The sequence below is a fragment of the Excalfactoria chinensis genome, chromosome 19 (genome assembly GCF_039878825.1).
Source record: "Excalfactoria chinensis isolate bCotChi1 chromosome 19, bCotChi1.hap2, whole genome shotgun sequence".
NCBI lineage: Eukaryota > Metazoa > Chordata > Aves > Galliformes > Phasianidae > Excalfactoria > Excalfactoria chinensis.
The window spans coordinates 8143239-8161656 of record NC_092843.1 but is presented as its reverse complement, the minus strand read 5'-3'; the positions used below and the strand labels follow the sequence as shown (position 1 = coordinate 8161656).

General features: G+C 38.9%; 1 protein-coding gene across 4 annotated transcripts in view; it reads left to right on the top strand.

Moving 5' to 3' along the window:
• The window catches only part of LYRM9 (LYR motif containing 9), a 30258-nt gene extending 12069 nt beyond the window's left edge, over window positions 1-18189 (top strand). For 2 of the 4 annotated variants that reach the window (XM_072353692.1, XM_072353689.1), the window contains 5 exons: window positions 2419-2465; window positions 15123-15263; window positions 16079-16171; window positions 17280-17325; window positions 18082-18189. In XM_072353692.1, coding sequence (XP_072209793.1) covers window positions 15138-15263; window positions 16079-16171; window positions 17280-17297 — 237 coding nt within the window. In that variant the 5' untranslated portion in view covers window positions 2419-2465; window positions 15123-15137 and the 3' untranslated portion in view covers window positions 17298-17325; window positions 18082-18189. The remainder of the gene's footprint in view (window positions 1-2418; window positions 2466-15122; window positions 15264-16078; window positions 16172-17279; window positions 17326-18081) is intronic. The other 2 variants (XM_072353691.1, XM_072353688.1) reach the window with 1 other exon arrangement.
• The last annotated feature ends 229 nt before the right edge of the window (window positions 18190-18418 follow it).

The window sequence follows — 18418 nt, the reverse complement described above, 5'->3', positions numbered from 1 at the left end:
TTTGTTACCAGCTGCGTCGGAGGTCATGGTAATGTATTACTTCAGTTCCAATGGCAGACACATCACATATGGATTGCCATTTTGATGGCTTTGAATGGTAATCTGATCCATAAAAACTGAAGCATAATACGCAAACTGATTTTTCTGGCCCGCCTTATTCTTGATGCCATCTGTGTTGGGATGGAGATGAGCCTGCTCAAAATGTGGCTTGCCAGTTTTAAGCAGAGTGGTAGTGCCAGTCACAGATGGATTTAAAATTATAGCTTCATGTAAACAAGGAAAGAAGGGAGATCCTCCTGGAAGCAGGAAGCATCACTTTAAAGCGTACTGTGTCTGTTAAATCCAGTGGCCTGTAGAACATCTACCAGACTTTTCTGTGAGTTTTTCACAGGGACAAAAGTGACCTCAAGTGTCCTTCTAAAATAAAAAGTTAATCCTTAGCTTCCAAATGTTGCTTTTCAACCAGTGTTGCCTTCTATTGCTGTCAAGTATCCATACAACAACATCAATTATAGTATATCATTTTGTAAGATTTGCATTCTTAATTAGTTGTGTGAATCCTGCTGAAGTCATTGTATTTGGTGTGCTGAGCTGCCATTTCTGAGTTCTTGTCCTTGATAATTAATAAAGATCTATCTTGCAGGTGAAGGTGAGTACTTGTCTTTCTGCAGTATCTATACACAAAATCTAAGATGTTAAACTCCCAGTTTTCACTGTAGTCAATGAGGTCTGCCTTCTGTTTAGTCTGAGAGCCTGAGCTTTGAGGTTTAATTTAGTGACCTTGTCATAGGTGAATCCATAAATGTATCTTGGTACTATTTATAAACCAAAAATACATGAAATGATTTTCACAAGTTACAAATGTAGTCTACAGAAATCTCCTTTTTTATCCCTTTTAAAATAGATTGCATTGTTTGAGCTCCCGTACCCTTTCACAGCAGGGAAGCATGTAAGAGAAGGCACTCATCAGTGATGCCATGTTCTTGACATTTGAACATCCCTCCAGTCCTCTTTAGGTCTTTTATTTCCAGGCTAAATAAACACCGATTTCAGTGATGTTTTATCTACTCCCTTTAATTACTGCTGTGGAGAGAAAGTTTCTGCCGGTGCAAATGTGTTATTTTGTCATGTCACATCAAATTGCATAAGCCTTATATTTAGGAACAGAAAGAGGGGGAGGCAGAGACAGGATGTGGCTACAAATTGAACTAAAAATTGAACTAAAGGATTTTCTTCAATACAGGCAGAAAATAGACAATTGAGGCAGCAATGCTTTTTCAAGCAGAAATCCATGAAAGGGAAAATCAAGTCTGTGACGGCAGAAGTGAAAAGCAGGATGAGGGTGTGAGAAGAGGGAGTTCTAGCTGGAGCTGTGGGCTGGTGTAACGGACAAGCTGATGAACTCATTTATGCTGACAACCCCTTACATTGACTGGCTGGTGTGAAGTAGAATGTTAGACCACATACAGTTATTCTACTTCCTTCTGTGCAAGCTAAAAATTTCTAGCCCTTTTTCTTTCCTGTGTGTTGCAGGGCATGCCCTTTCCTTTGTAATTTTTTCTCCTTCAGAGATAATTTGGGAGAAGTTAATCAATGCTTATTTTTACCAGCCAAAATTTTAACTAGTGACTTTAAAGTAGTTTTTAGTGCTACAGCAAGTGTTTGCCTCTAGAAATTCCAGTAGAAGAATGAAACCATCCAAATACAGCCCTGATACTGGTACAATACTGATATTCTGGGTTATTGTGAACTGGGGGTTATTGGAAGTAGTTAACAGAAACAAACTCTCAGTTCACATTACTTTTATTGTTTTTCCTTCCCAAGGACTCTTCAATAATTATTCTTCTACCTTTGCCCTACCTCTACTGTATCTCTGTAGTTCTGCTGATAGATGAAAAAACCGATGGACATAGAATCTTTCATTCCTAGTCCAGCAACAGGACAAAATAAAAGCAAGCCCCTACTGATGAAATAAGTGGATTTTTGGCATTGTACAATGGGTATCAAGCCAGTATCAGCAGGGCAAGCTGTTAACAAAAATGCCAAATTAAAATTAAATTGTGATAAATAGTGGAAAACTTACTGTAAGTATTCAAGTGAATATAGTGCTTTTTCCCAAATAATTTTTATATTCTTGAAGCAAGTAATTCTGGATCTTCAGAAAATACAGTAGCATATTCCCCATGGAAAATGTTTTGCCCTCTCAGAACTGGACAGAAAACGATGTATTAAAATCAAAAACATAAGTTATACGTGTGATACAACGTGCTTGGAAATGATGAGGCTGATTGGAAACTGGCAATTAAATTCTGAAAAATTGTCTGTTTGGGAAGCATCAAATCTGTGGGTGTGGATGTGGTCTGTAGGTATAGTGGTGCCACTTCTCAAATTAGGAAAAATAATATTCATTTCTTACAGGTATGCACTTGGATTCTCTTCTTGGAAGCAATTGGTGACTTCTAGAGGTAATATTTTTATTCTTGTCACCGAGGGTAATAAAGATGCATCAGAAGTGTAGCAGCTTGTTTATTTACAACATGGACATGGTATTTAGCACTGAAGATAGACAGGCTGAGGTACCCCACTCTTCATAACTATTACCCCTCATAGAATCATAGAATCACCAAGGTTAGAAGAGACCCAAAAGATCATCCAGTCCAACCGTTCACCTATTACCAACAGCTCCCACTAAATCATGTCTCTCAACTCAACATCCAGTCTTTCCTTGAACACCCCCAGGGTCAGTGACTCCACCTCCTCCCTGGGCAGTCCATTCCAGTGCCTGACCACCCTTTCTGAGAAGTAATACTTCCTATTGTCCAGCCTGAATCTCCCCTGTCGCAACTTGAAATCATTCGCTCTGGTCCTAGCACTAATGACACGAGAGAAGAGGCTGACCCCCAGCTCACTACAACCAACCTTCAGGAAGTTATAGAGACCAATGTGCCTCCTCTTCTCCAGGCTGAACAATCCCAGTTCCCTCAGCTGCTCCTCATAAGCCCTGTGCTCCAGACCCCTCACCAGCTTTGTTGCCCTCCTCTGAACACGTTCCAGGGCCTCAATGTCTTTCTTGCAGTGAGGGGCCCAAGATTGGACACTACACGAGGTGCAGCCTCACCAGTGCTGAGTACAGGGGAATCACTTCTCTGCTCCTGCTGGCAACACTGTTTCTGACGCAAGCTGGGATGCCACTGACCTTCTTGGCCACCTGGGTACACTGTTGGCTCATGTTCAGCTGAGTATCAGTCAATACCCCCAGGTCCATTTCCTCTATGCAGTTTTCCAGCCACTCTGTCCCAAGCCTGTAGCATCACCCAGGGTTGTTGCAGCTGAAGTGCAGGACCCGGCATTTGGTCTTGTTGAACCTCATCCCATTGGCTTCATCCCAGCTCTCCAGCCTGTCCAGATCCCTCTGTAGGGTCTTGCTACCCCTAGGCAGATCCACACTCCCAGCCAATTTGGTCTCATCTGCGAACTTACTCAATGCCCTCATCCAGGTCATCAATAAAGATGTTGAAGAGGACAGGCCCCAGCACCGATCCCTGGGGAACACCACTCGTGACCGGTCACCAGCTGGATTTAACTCCATTCACTACCACAGTAACCATCGCCATAACTGTTATCTCCCAAACTGTAAAATATCAAAGTGATGCTGTATTATGGTCTCTTAATTTTTAAATTGTTTACAACTGGAAAACAATACCTATGGTGCTACATCCATATACCCAGTGAAGCCTGATGAAGGCAAGGTTTGCATTGGGCTTTCTGTACAAAACTGGCCCATGGGTGCGTGATAGTCTGTGCTCACAGTGAATGGGTTCACAACTGGGAAAAGGAGCACGCTTGCTGATATGACTTACGGTGTGAGGAATAAGAGGCTTATGGCTTAGACTTGGTTGCAGTATTTGGTGTTCTGTCATATGTGACATTTATGTTTGGTAAATGCATCCCTTCTCCAGGCATCCTTAGGTGGGCTGGGAATGCTTCCTCCAGTAGTAAAGGGAAGAGGAGAGCATCCTCTACAGATTCTAGTAATACTTAAGGAATTTTATGTGAATGAATGCTTTGCTGTTCATTTTCAGGTTCATGTACTTCCCAGCACTTAAAACAATCATGTCAAATTTTTCTTCCTCATGACTTTTTCTTAAGCTCATGAGAAAATTAAAAATGTCCCAGTAAATTGTATCTTCTTAGTAAAGAATGCAGTACTACTGTACTTGTTTCCAAAGCAAATCACAGAAAAATACACGAACAAAGATAGCTTTTTTATAGTTGGCACATTTATTTTGAACTGAGTAAGTCTGGAAAATACTCGATTAAAACTGCAGATCAAATGAAGAGTCCAGAAGCGTTTTCTACATTGTTCATCAAAAAAAACACCCAACTGACAACGCTGCATCAAGAAATTGTTTTTAATTAAAGTCTTTAGTTAAAGGAAAAGCATTGTGGCTCTCAAACATATTATTAAATCTGTATTGGTTAGTTAATAGGATGGGAGAAGACACTTGCAGAGTGCTGCGTCAGATTTATCAGGTCATGTTTTAATTCTAGCTCACTTGCTGGATTTCACAGCTATTTGTCTGGTACTGGGATAATTTGGAGGGCTGAGTAAAGCCAGATGACTGTAATGAACTCATTTTGTCTTTAGTTCATTCTGGAAAGAATAAAAATGCTATTTATAGGATATTGTGTATTGTTAGGACTTCTGTTCTTCCTGTTTTTCCAACTTTCTCTGGGCTGCTCTTTGTGCCATCAGCAATAATTACATCAAATTAATTCAGCATAATTGAGTTAATTATTAGCTCTGAAGGTTAGCACCATGACTTCCACTGAACCAAAGCTTTTATCCCTGTTTTACCAAGGTTTTGTGAAATATAAGCAAATCTGAATCATGGGTGAAACCTAAGGCTTCCCATAAAGTGCTGATGCTGTCCTGAAGAAGTACCCTGCTGCATTCATTTGCTTGTGGGTGATGATGCCCTGTCTGTGAGGTAAATGCTCTGGAATTGTGTCAGTACCCAAATACTTCAGGAAAAAGGAAAAAAAAATTGAATTGCCTCAGGGCTGTTCAGTCAAAATTCAGATAGGTGGAATGATTACTAGTAGAGATTTAGATTCATAGAGGATATTGAACCTGGTTTAGCTGATGCCTATAAATGAGAATTGGGACATAAGTTCCTAATGAGAATAAGAAGATGATTTCTAGTTTAAGCTCTACTATTGACTTGCTGTGTAATTTTATGAAAGCTACTTCATTTTCTGGAGGCATGATTTCTTTTCTTGAATGTTTTCCTTTCAGAGAGATCTGAGGGGCTTGTATTGTCTATTTGTACATCCATGGTTTAGGTGTGATAGGGTGTTTGAATTCTCAGCAGTTGATGTCCTCGAGATTTGTTCCTATTCTCATTTAAACAAAGGCGCTGCCTTTGACAGACAGCTTTCTTTCACACAGGACAGGCAGGTGTTTTTTTCTTAGTGCCATGGAGAACTATGTTCCCAGTGGGGCCGGATCTTGTAAGGCATGGTTGTTAAAGCCAATGGGGCTGTGTCAGCTGTTGATATCATTGTAGGTCCAATCAGTGGACAGTGGGAGCTTCTTTGAATTAACAAAACTGGCCTCTTCCAGCATACATCTGTTTTCCTTTTGAAAGTTTATCTTAAATCAGTTGGAAAGAAACAGCAAGAACTAAGCTAATGTAAGCAATATCTCATCTAATCCCTGCTCAAGCAATGTTTAGACCCCTACAATTCAAATACATTACACTAGCTAACATCTGCCATCGCTGTCAGTTGTGTTCTCTTTTAGTAGCATCAAATTGTGAAGTACTGGAAACAATTGTCACACAGCCCTTTCTGGAGCCTGATACTGATTTCCTGAATGAGGAGCTTCCTTCAGAATTTCTCTTTCCATTTCAATACCTTGTAACTGCCTAAAATAAAGCCCTTATGTATAGAGATGAATAGTCCCCCAGGGAATAGGGAATGTGTAGGTCTTTTGTAGAAATGATAGAATCATTTCAGTTGGAAGGGACCCTTAAAGGTCATCTAGTCCAACCCCCCTGAAATGAACAGGGTCATCTACTAGACCAGGTTGCTCAGAGTCTGTTCCAGCCTGACCTGGAAAAGCATCTACCAAAGCATGGAGATTGTGCAAATCTCAGTGCCTTTGTGAGGAACTCTTTTGTGGAATCCCTCTGCAGCCAGCAGTTTAAGAATGAGCCCTTGTCTCAGAATGCCAGCCAGTTGCTGGACTGCAATTTTCCTTTGCAACAAGCAAAGCCAGTCTTTTCCTTGTTTTTCTTATAGACGTTTCTCTTTGGGGTAGACAAGGCCATGGAGAGTCCCAGTGAAGCTTCTGGGAGAACTTGAAATATGGCTTTAAGAACTCACAGATACTCCTAAGATAGGGAGGGGCATCTGGCCACATGATTGACTGCTGGTATGCTAACAATCCCTGATTAATGAACTGTACAAATTAAAATCCTCCTAAAGAGGCTAAACACTCCTAGACTTGAATGTTCTGTAATACTGCTACTTATAAGCATTTCTCCCATCAGCAGGCATGTGTTTTGCTCACAGTGCAGTAGGCCAGAAAGTTATTGTACTACTTGTCATACAGTAATTGGGAGAACCACTGTTGCTAGTCTGCAGCACTTCAAAATACATTATTTACAAGAAAGGGAGGAATGAACAGTCAGCTTTAACTCTAATGGCAACAAGGTACAACTCACTGCATATTGGGCATGATCTCAAACAGAAGTACTTACAAACTTGATCAGTAAGAACTGCGTTCATGTTACTGAACTTGTACTGAGCAGTTTACAGCTGGGAGGATAAAGCTCTTATAAGATTGTGGCTTTCAGAATTTTCCTTGTGAGCTGGAAATAGTGACTGGGGAAAAAAAAAATAGATTGAATTGCACCTATATGAGTGAGACTTTTGTCTGTGCCCCTATTGTTGCCTGAATTTAGTGTTAGGTGAGCATGATGCAAAGCATATTTGTTCGATTAGTCTAAGCATGCTCATTCATTATCCAAAACTGGATAATCTGGCCTGAATGTAGGAAGTACATTGTCTCACTGGTGTTAGATGGTAAACCTCCATCTTTCATTTGCTGTGTTTAGTGTATTGCATGTCTCTGCTTCGTGATAGCAAATGACACTGTAAGGTAAAAGTCTTGTCCTGCAGTTTTGTTTGCTTGATTAATGTGAGCAGTCTTCTGACCTGTACTCTGAATTGTGTAATATTTAGGTGTGTCAGTGCACAGCTTTTGAGTGGAACCAGTTTATCCAACAATTTACCTTCTTCTCTACCCTGTTGTCCTTCCATACAACTCTGATGCAAAGACTGTTGAAGCTGGCACATTTAAAATTTTGCTGGAAGGCAACTTCTGGTGGCGTTCAATAGCTCTGGGCCTAATACTGCGGCTGACAAACTGCCTGAAGCCTGTCTGACTGATGGCTATTCCTTGTCAACAGGCAGATCTTTGGATTTTGTTGTTTGGCCAGTTTGTAATTTCCTGTATGCTGATACTCTGTAATGCTACCTCTACAGCAAAGGCCTGTGTTGTTATTTAACTGTCATTTGACATTGCTTGGTGCATGCAGCAGAGAAGCAAAGCACAGAGCAGAGGAGAACAGAAATAGAAGTGAACAAGAATGTCTAGCTATCATCATTCATGCAATAAGACACTAGAAATTGTATTCAGAAAGGACAGAATCCACAATAATGACAGGCCACAACCCGTCAGAAATCATCATGTCAAACCAGCAGATCTTAATAAAAGCTCAGTATGTTGGAGAGATGTGTTTATTACAATGTGATTTCAGCATTGTGCATGCTCACCCATATACAAGAAAGGGTGTATCTACAGGGCAGGTCATTGCCCAGGGCTGCAAAGCGTTCAGTAGCTGTGAGTGAATGTGACTTGTAGGGACAGATGTTTACTGGTTTGCCTAAGGCAGCAGAACCCATAGAGCTGGCCTTGAACACAGTGCACTGTTCATTCTTCTGTGACCTTCTAGGAAATAAAGAAAACCTATTACAGTGCAGTAAACAGAGAAGAAGGCACTTATTTCGCTGAAACAAGACAAGTCTGCTACTCTGCTTCAGGAAGCTGTAAATATATTTAACAATTTTGTCCAAAATCTGAGGCTGTCCCCACATTCCATGCGGGAAGCTGTGAAATGTGAAAAGGAGGTCTAGTGTAACCATACACAAAGACAAAAGAGTAGGGATTCTACTGAGAGGCAGCAGTTCACTCTGCTGTCATCCTGGGTTGATAACAGATCTTGAACCAAGATGTTTTGTGGCTAAAGAGGTTTCCAGAGGCCTCCAATTTTATTCTTATTTTGGCAGCTTGATTATTACTTCTCTGCATAGAAAATGTTACCATCTCATTTTGCAGAAATGTCGCTTCTGGAATTTATATTCAAACTAATACAAGTAGGCCCAGGAAAGGCATAGTAGGTCAGGCTACACAGCTGAGCTATGAATCTTCAATAGTAAGTTGATTTTTTTAATTTTTTTTTTGAGTCTATTATTGGTTTATTGGGCTTTTTTTGTTTGTTTGCTTTCAAGGAGGGCAAATAATTTTGGCACCTCGGTTAACTGTTGAAGCTATTCCAACAGAAACACTGAAATCTCAAGCTACCTGATTTTTTGAAGGGGAAGGAACGTCCTCAAATAGGGTATTTCTGTGCTATTTTATGAATACTTGCATAGCTGTGAATATTCTGAAGCATCTTCCTAATAAAAACAGCACTAATGCTGCTCAACAGATACTTTACATTATTTTTACTTTCTTTTTTTTTTTAGGAGGTTTGATTGCTCAGTCCTAATTTGCAAAATCCGCCATGTGTTTCTCAACAAACTTTGATTGAGTCCAAGCAGCGTACTGACACCCAGGGAGACAGTATGGTTTTCTTGAATATGCATTGCAAGAACTCATAAGAGAATATGGAGCAAGAACCTCAAGCACTGGTAGCAGCTTTTGGGTCCATGTGTACCTTCAGTGGTACAGCCAGGTGTGAGAAATAGTATCCAATGGTTCTCTGTTTCCATTAGTTGTTCTCTCTGACTTGTATTTTTTGTTCTTGGATTTGTGTGAGCTGGTAGCAGTCAGCAGGAATGTGTTCCCCATCAAAGATCATGAGATGGGTCAGCAGGTTGGATGGTCAGAGTACAGGGGTGGCTGTGGGAATGCCCATGGTCCTGGTGAACAGTGTTCAACACTGGGGGCCCTTGCTGCCCTGTTGGCATGGGGAAGTCTCTGAGTTGTCAAGGCAGTGTTCCAGACTAGCTTTGTGTTAATTAGGTGACCACTAAAGTGAGTATCTCAGCTCCTCATTGGAGTCTCTGAAGCCCAGCTTTGGTGGCTATTTAACTAGTCTGAAGGAAGTGAGATTTGGGCTTTTGAGCCATAGGGATCTTTTTTTAAAACACCGTAGCAGAAGGAGGAAAAAAAAACAAATCAACAAACCATCTGAGAGCAGTGGCACAGTGTTGTATCAGTGTTATGGGTTCAGGTATATGCCGTCAATTTACAGGCTTCCTTGCGCAGAGTGCGAGATTAATTGGCTTTGGTCAGCTTTTGCTTCGCTGAGTATCATTATCAGGAATGTAAATGATTATGCTATGCAGAGAAATACCACAATAGTCTCAGTGTCTCCCCTTATACTTGTTTCTTTTTAAACAGAGCTTTATCTAAATGCAAATCTGATTTCAGCCTTCTGATTAGGACATTATACAGTCATCCATTCCAGAAAAGCATAATTAGTGTATTATTTTATTTTTGACTCAACAGTTCTTGGTTTAGATAGTCTGTTGTACTATGCATTAAACTTAAGTTATCAGAAGGAAATATACGTTATTAGTCATGGTTATAGCCAGATTCTGTGAGGTTGAGGTGTTTTTTTTCTCCTGGCAGATAAAATGGTAACATTTGTGGGATGTTTTTAGAACAAAGGCAGTAGTGCAGATTCTTACTATACTTCATTGTCCTTTGTGTGTGTATGCAAAATAGGCCAATTGCCTTGAGTTACAATGCAAACTCTCTAATACAGCATGGTATTCAAGTACAAAGTTAAATACTGGAAAGAGGAAAGTCTACACTATTGCATTATGCCAAGAAACTGTGGAAACTCGTGAGGTTATTCTGATTAAATAGCTGTTCTGCCAAACAGCCATTAGGTTTTCTGTATCCTGTGGTAGACATAGTGAAGCACAATAAGAAAGATAACAGTTGCTTTTGGGAAGTGATGTCAGATTTTAGCAAATTTTGGAATTTTTGTAAGAAGAATACAGAGTTTTCTGCTCAGTGGAAGGGAGCTAATGCGAGTTGTGCTGTCATTATAACGGTTGAGGGAAATTTTCTCCTTACTGCTGTAAGCATGGAGACTTTCTCAAGTTCAAGTCTTTCCAGTGGCTGGTGGTTGTGAATTCAGCAAGCTGTATAGTCCCTTTTTAGCACTCTCTTCCTTCCAGCCCTGCTGGTGACAGTGCTCAGTCCCAAGAAAAGCAAGGCCAAATCAGCTCTTCTTTGCTGTACTTCTACTATTTTTGCCGCTGATGGGTATTATGCATCCTTCTTCCCATCTCAGTTTTTATGACCATTACAAGTTTAAAGAAGATTAAGAGAATGTCAAGGGCAGGCAAGTCTTTTTATAATAAACAATTAACACATTTTAAAGTTTTGTTTTGCACTGGGAGAGGCCTGCTGTCACGACTTGTGAAAACTGCTGAAAATGAAGAAATACAAGACCCTTAACCGCCCCTGTCATATCCTGCTGTTATGTGAATGTTTTCTGTCACCGTGGTTGATTATCTTAATCAGCACTGTAAAAACCTATGAATGATATGCCCGGTGTCGCCAAACAAAACCAAGACCCTCTCTGGATTAATTTCTTTTATTATATTTCTGTTTTCATTGCAGGTCATAGACTTGGAATCATCCTACCTGATTTGGGCTTGTAAATGCAGAATCTGTGTTATAACCTGTGTTTTGCTACCCCTGCATTCAATTGAGAGAAGATTAGGGAACAATTGAGTCTTGTCTATTACCTGAGCCTCATTTAGAGTTTCTTTATCTTTCTGCTGGTTGAAGGGGTGGCACGGGGATCTCTTACTGTGCTCTAAGAGTATAAGGGTGACCTTTTTCTCAAATGCCAGTGTGGAGTGAATCCAAACCAAAAATATGCATGGAACTGATGTTTGGCATATAGGTTTCATTGTGAAGAGAGAAAGCATTTTCACAAAAAGATTGGAAGTGAATGAGAGATGAACCACGTTCTGGGGGTGTTCAGATCAGTATTTTAAGTTGAATGTTCCAGTGCAAATCCATAATTTTCAAATTTGATGAGCTGGCAGATTGATTAGTTGGGCTGGAACCATTTTGAAGTCAGCTCTTAGTCTATGTTTTTGAATTTTTGTAGCATCTTTTTGCCCAGATTTAAGTCCTGTAGTGGGTGAGGGTGAATGACTTCTAATAAACAAATATGAGTGAACAGAACTGGGATCAAACAAGCATAATGGAAAGACTGCAGTAGTGCTGAAGAACCATCTTATTGTCCTCATGGCGGAAGAATGGTTTTCTGATTGTTCTCAAAACCCAATGGAAGCCATATTTTGGCTGTGAATAATTCCCAGGAGGTATTATTGGGAAGTCTTACCTCATCTCTCTTACTTTACTAATAGAACATATCAAATATTCAAAACCAGACATACCCTAGGAAGCTCAGAGTGCACTGAACAACTTGGTGGGTGAGGGTTTCCAACCTCAGTGAGCTGCCAGGGCCAGTTCAGTTTTGTCTTTGTGACTTCTCAGTTCTGAGAGAATGACTGGCAGAAGGGAAAGCATATGAGGATGGGAACCAGATAATTAAAGTTTTTATACCCACAAGACATTGTGATTTCACACTCAGCTGTGGTGAGAAGTGTTTGAAAGTTAACTCCAGTCAGCGTCTACTACATCTACTTCTGACTTACCTGTAAGTAACAAAACTTGCTGCATCTTGTCCATGGAATCTTTCCTCAGCATTGTTATACTACTTGAGTATAACGCTATTTTCACTCAGCGTACATATTGAGTGAAGGTGTTTATTCTAGAATTCAGTAATAATAACCAAATGAAAATTAACCTGACTGTTACGTTTGCTCCACTTTTTGTTTCTGATGTGTATTAGGCTTCCTGACACTGCAGGCAAAACCACATGACAGCCAGTTGCCTTCTTTGATACAGGCATTGCCCATCCATCCATCTTGGGAACATTCCTTAGCTACTTTCTAAGATCCCCTGAACATCAGTACTTTCCCTAGGACTTTCCCTAGGATTATGTAAGGAAGTGACCAACCTAAATCAGTTTTAATAGCTTTTACTTCATCAGTTCATGAGATAGCACTTAATAGTTACTCCCTTAAAACTCATCTTTTTCTCTTGAGGGCTAGAAAAAGCTTTCCTTGTGAAGTGTCATCATAGCTTTTCGTAGGGACTTCCGTGGCACCTCTCGTTAGCTGTGACCCTTTATTTTCTAAGGACCTGTAGAAACACTGTTGTGAAACTTGCCTGCTTAGAGCAGCTAAGCAGCTGGTGAGCTATATTGTGTGCTCTATTAGTCTGCACAAAAACATGTTTGGATTGCTGTCACCTCCTCCCTGTTCCCATCCCACCTGTTTAGCTCATCTACCTCATCTTGTGACTTGTCATTAGTCTGCCTTGTAAATAAGTTGTGGCAGAAACTTTTTCATGAGATAAGTGTGTAGAGATATACACAGAAAGAGGAACTACCTGCCATGATTGAGGCTGAGCTCTTGGCTGAAGATTATGGGCACAATTCCAATGCAGATAATAATGCTAATATTGCAAGGCCTTTTCTCACATATCTTCTGCAGACAAAGAGCTCTACTCCAGGAACATTTTACAGGGTGTTATGTGTTTGAATCCAGCTACCTGCTATTGAATCTCTGTAGTATAAATTTCACCCAGTCTAGAAACTTTTTACTGTGGCTTAAACTTTAAAGAGTATTGCTGTAAATCAGCAGAGCTCTTGCTCCTATTGTAGGGAGATGCTCGTTTGTACCTACTTGATTCCACCACAGGCTGTTCAGTTCTGCTGACAAAAGAGATCACGGTAGTAGAGATCCCGTAATAATGGGCATTTCATAGATAATCAGTGAACAGCTTTTTGCCCCCACCAGAACTACTAGTGACTGCAAGTGTTCCTATTGCAGGTGCTTAGAAAGATCACTTTCAAATGTCCCAGCATTATTGTCCTGGGGATTTATTCTGTCGTGCTTCAAGATTCTTGAGAGATACTAAATTCCATAGCAGATGGGAACAAATCTGTATCGTGTTCAACAGAAAATTTCTACTATTCTAGTCACTTTTTACCCTTTTATAGATTTTTTTTTTTTTAAAATATAAATGTAATTGTCTGTGCGTGGGGTTTTATTTTAAGCTGACAAACCCTTTCCTCCTGTAGTTATAATACATCATTCAATTGGAGGAATTTTTTGTTAATGCCAGGAGCTATATCTGCTTGGCAACTGAAAGGATATAAGGAACCCTAAGGTATGACCCTTTCAAATCTGTGAGAAAGTTAATGTGAATTCTTAATGAATATTTTATGAAATCTGAAGGGATTGCAGCACTGTGTCTGATTGAAGAGTGCAATGATCCTGCAGCAAATGTTTGAAGGTACTAGGACCTTTATTCTCTGTTTCTGTCAGAATATCAAAGAAATTAAAGTTGTATGAATGATGAGATACAAACCTCCATAACATGCCCCATCCTAATGGGGAGTCACTCAGATAATTCTTCCAGGTTTTAGTATGTGTGTGATAGGACCTGCATGGTTTGTGTTATACTGTGAGATCAGCTCTGAGCTGACTGAAAGCAACCACTTACAGGAGGCTTTATTTTGGCCTACACAAAGTTCTGAGCTGTTGCACATACTGTGGTATTTCTTAAAGGGTTGTTGTTGTGAAATACGTTTGCATCCAAAGTACTTAGAAATGGTACAACTTGTGGTTAAATTGCAGCCTTTAATTTTTCTGTGCATTTTGCAAACTGTTGGAGAAGTATTGCAGCCTATTAGAAATAATCAGTATGATCCTTAGCATCCCATGAATAGGATAGTTACTGTGGTATTGTACTCAGAAATTGGCCAAAGACATTACTTAAGAGAAGGAAAAACATAAATAAATCCAAATGATGTATTGTAAGGGTGCTAAAGTACTGACATACACCTACTTCATTATTCAGATACTTTTGTATTATCTTTATTCTTAAAAGAGTAATGATGTAGAAGTGCTATTTTCCAAATGTTAAGTTAGTTCTCTGCAGATGGTAACCATCTGTTAAGTGATGAGTCCTTTACCATATTTGAGTAGCACTTTATATAGCTTGTATGGACGTATTGGTGCAATACATACATGTAGTTACTGAGATGACGCTTGCTTGATTTGTTTGTTTTTCTCTTGCTGTTCCAAAAAATAAATAAATAAATAATAGAAAATTTCAGAGCTCTCAGTATTTTTGGCTTATTTTCTGTATTTTGAGTTGAAGCTTGACATTCACAAGTCAGTCTGCAACATACTCTTGAGAGAGTCACAATGCTAGGAAATATTTTTAAATTACAACGTAACTCAGCAATCATGAAGGCCCTAATTCTGCAATGTCACTGTGTGGATGAGCTCTTACAGGTACTCACAGGAAACAGCAAGCTTTTATGAACATCAGGATCATCATGGCTTAACAAGCAGACAGTTCTCTAACAGCTCTTTTGGAGCTGTTGGTACTTCTTTATTTTCTGTCGTTGCTTTTTTGTTGTTTGTGTGGGGGTGGGACCAGGATTGTTATTGCTGTTTGTTTTTTTTCTTGGAAAAAACAAGCATTGTAGTACAGTATAGTTTAGTGTTACAGTCCCTGCGTATTTGTAAACTAAGCAAGTTCTGATCCATTTCTTATTGTTTTCTTCTGAAGATTTTTTCAAGTTATGTTGTTAAGTTTTAATTCATACGTCTTGCTTTTGTTGTTGTAAAATTGCCTTTTCCTTTTATTACTGTGTTTTTGATAAAATTCAGTTGAGTATCCTCATTTGTCTTCTTGATTTTTTTTTCTGCAGCTGAAAAGCTTGACAATGGCTCCACTACCCAATGCTGAATTAGTTCGGAACTCTTTGCAGTTATATCGTTATTTGCTTCGATGCTGTAAGCAGCTTCCTGAAGAGAATATTCGTCAGCATTACAAACATGCAATCAGGCAGGTGAGAAATGTAATTCTTTTCTGTTATAAAATTTGCAGTTGTATTGTAGGGTTTTTTTTTGTTTCTTGTTTCCTTCTACAATTTGGGTCAATTTCTTATAATTCCTGGAACTAAAAAAAAAAGGAAATAAAAAAAAAATCTTCTGTAGGCTTGAAACCTTTGTGGATTCAGAGGATTATACAGGGGTTATGTGAAGGAGCATGTGATCTTGTTTGCTTTCCTTTGCTTTCTTGTCAGTTCTTGTGTTAGTCAAGATAGTGGACAACAATTGTTTATTTACCTAGCCATGTCCTTTTGATAAAACTTGCTAGTTCCCTATCTGGGTTTGTTTTCCACAACAGGTGCTCATATGGAGAATGTGTAATGCCTTTGATCATACCTGTTGTCCTGTGCCTCTTGTTCTACTGTAACAGAAAACTTCAAGGAAGCTTCACTATGCAGTGTTTATGTTTTACTTAAGTGTTGTTGAATTTACTAGGATGTTACATGCTTATTAAACCAGAGCATGTACTTTCATGCATTTCTACATTAAGGTACCTTGATTGTTGTCCCAAACAGTTCTCATAGTCTGCACTAATCTTTTTGGTATTTTTTTGATGATGATGTGTGAAAGGAGAAAAATATTTTATATGGAAAATGTTTGATAAGCCTTGTTATAGAAATAGTGTAGGCAGGTGCTGTGATGCATATTTTTATCTTTTCAAATAAAAGTTTGTTGGCATTAAATTTTCTTCAGAGTTTCAAAGTGATCCTTATTTAAAGAACAGGTACGTTGAGTTGGCTAGTCAGTGTAATGCTTAGATCAAATGTTGCAGAGTTTCAAAGTTCACGCTGATGAAGATGATCCTGATAGAATACAGCAAATTATTAAAAGAGCCATTGAGGATGCTGACTGGGTCATGAACAAAGTAAGTGCATCAGATTGTTTAAGCTTTTCTCTGAATCAGTTCAAAATTAAGAACACTTTGCAAAGTGAATTATGAACAGCAAACTGTACTGTTTGGGACACTGAAGTATCCAAGACAAAGGAAATAACCATTGATGTTTTAAGTTAGTCTACGTGTAACTTGCTTCCATTAAGAATTAAATTTCCACAGTAGTGACTAATATTAATCTATCACAGAGGAAAGATGTGAAATTTTTGCAAGTCACAGTTTGCAGATACTCACTGGCTGCATTCCTAGCAGAAATCTATCCTCTCTTAGTCATTTCATTTCAATTTGCAGAATGTTTTTTTTTCTCGAGCCTTGTTTGTGGCTGTGGCTGTGCAGGTCAGGGTTAGACAGCACAGTGGCAAAATTGTGGTAATCCATTTACTCGTAGTTATCACCCAGTGGAAATGCATCTTTATTTTCAGCGTAGCAAAAAATATTACTCAGACTGTCAGTTCTGCAAGGTCCACATCAGTGTATGCTAGCTGAAAAATTGTGAAATAACAAAGCGGATGCTTAAAGAATGTACACTGTATGCCAGTAGACAGCTGAGAATACTTGTACTTCCTTGGATTTAAATCTGTCTGGTGAGCATGACATGTTTCATTAGTCCATGTTAACAAGTCAAAAATTCCGCTTGCTCTAAGTATCTGTGATTTAATCTACTAAATGACTGTGAAGTCCTTATCTCTGCCAGTCCATGCAATCCAAATAAGAATTGTTACAGGAGCAAGCACAGATTAGTCATAGATTACAAAATTACAGTAGTAGCTAAATCCCAACAGTTACAGTCTAGTACATAACAGTCTGTGCATTATTCAGATTTTGTTTGCCATAGAACTATGAAAAGCATTATTCAGATTCCACAGCTGAGTGGAAGATCAGATTCACAGTGTTCATGAAAAAGCAAATGTCTCCATTATCTTATATTGTAGATGGTGTGCCCATCACATACATCTCTGTTGAACTGAAAGAAACTGAGACAATTTTGTGTAGATGACTAGACCTGTAAATCCTTGACAGTAAGAATCACTGCTTTTAGTGATGCGTTTTTCTCCACTAATAACTTTTTTTTTCCCCTCAGTATAAAAAGCAGAAGTAGAAGAAGGATGAAGACAAGAATTTCATTGGTAAACATCCTTAGATGACGTCAGTCAAATAAGTCCAGTACTATAGTATAGTTATTGCTTGCAATTTTACCTTACCTAATGCAAATACAGTAATATTTCTGATGCCACTTGAGATAATAGATAACTGACACAGCATAGATTCAAAGCATTAGCATGTGTAATTGCAAACCTTAGCTTGAAGCCAAACTTCCCTAAGATTTGCTTAGGCCAGAACATTTCTCAGGAAAATGAAGTGAGCATGAAAAGGTAATGTAGTACAAGTAATTAATAAATAATAAATATTGCTCTATTAATTGTTCACATCTTGTGAGTTATTCCCACGTGAAAAAACTTAACCACTATCTGAACAGAAAGGTCTGTACTGAGAGCCCGCAAATTTGGGAACTGCTCATTCAGGATGAGGACAAATTTCCCTTTGTGCATTAAATTACACTTAGACCTGGATTCTCGGTGGTATAACACTACTTGATACACTTGGTCTGTAAATTGTTTGTTTGGTAGCAATGTTCTTCTGTTGCAGAAGAACCATTACGGTTAGACTTATGTTTATGTGACATATGTATCTAGTAGCAGAGATAAAGGCATAGGTTACTGAGTGGAAAACTTTGCCATAAGGGCCCATCTGAAGCTTGAACTACAGTACTGTTGATAGCTAGATGGATTGGTCTCGCTTCTTGTCCCTTCATACAGACATCTGTATTCTACTTGGTAGGTTTACACTTAAACTAATGTTTGTCTTTTCTTTTTTTAATACAGATGCATGTCCCTGTGGCCCTAATTTCTAAACTCTCCAGGAGAGACTCCATTCAGCTGAGTTCTGTACACTCAATGGCATTATCACTGAAATGTGCAACTTAGTACAGGTATAAAGGCTTTCACATCTTTTTGAATTGTGTAATAAATGCCCTTTAAAAATGGGATAAATAAATAAATAAATAATGGTGATAAATAAATAAATAATAATAATAAAAAGACGATTTGGTTGCCCTAATAAATTTTCATTGGTAAAAACTCAATAAAATAAAATAAAATAAAATAAAATAAAAACCACCAAAAAAAACCACTAGATATTTAATGAAGTTTAGGGATGCGA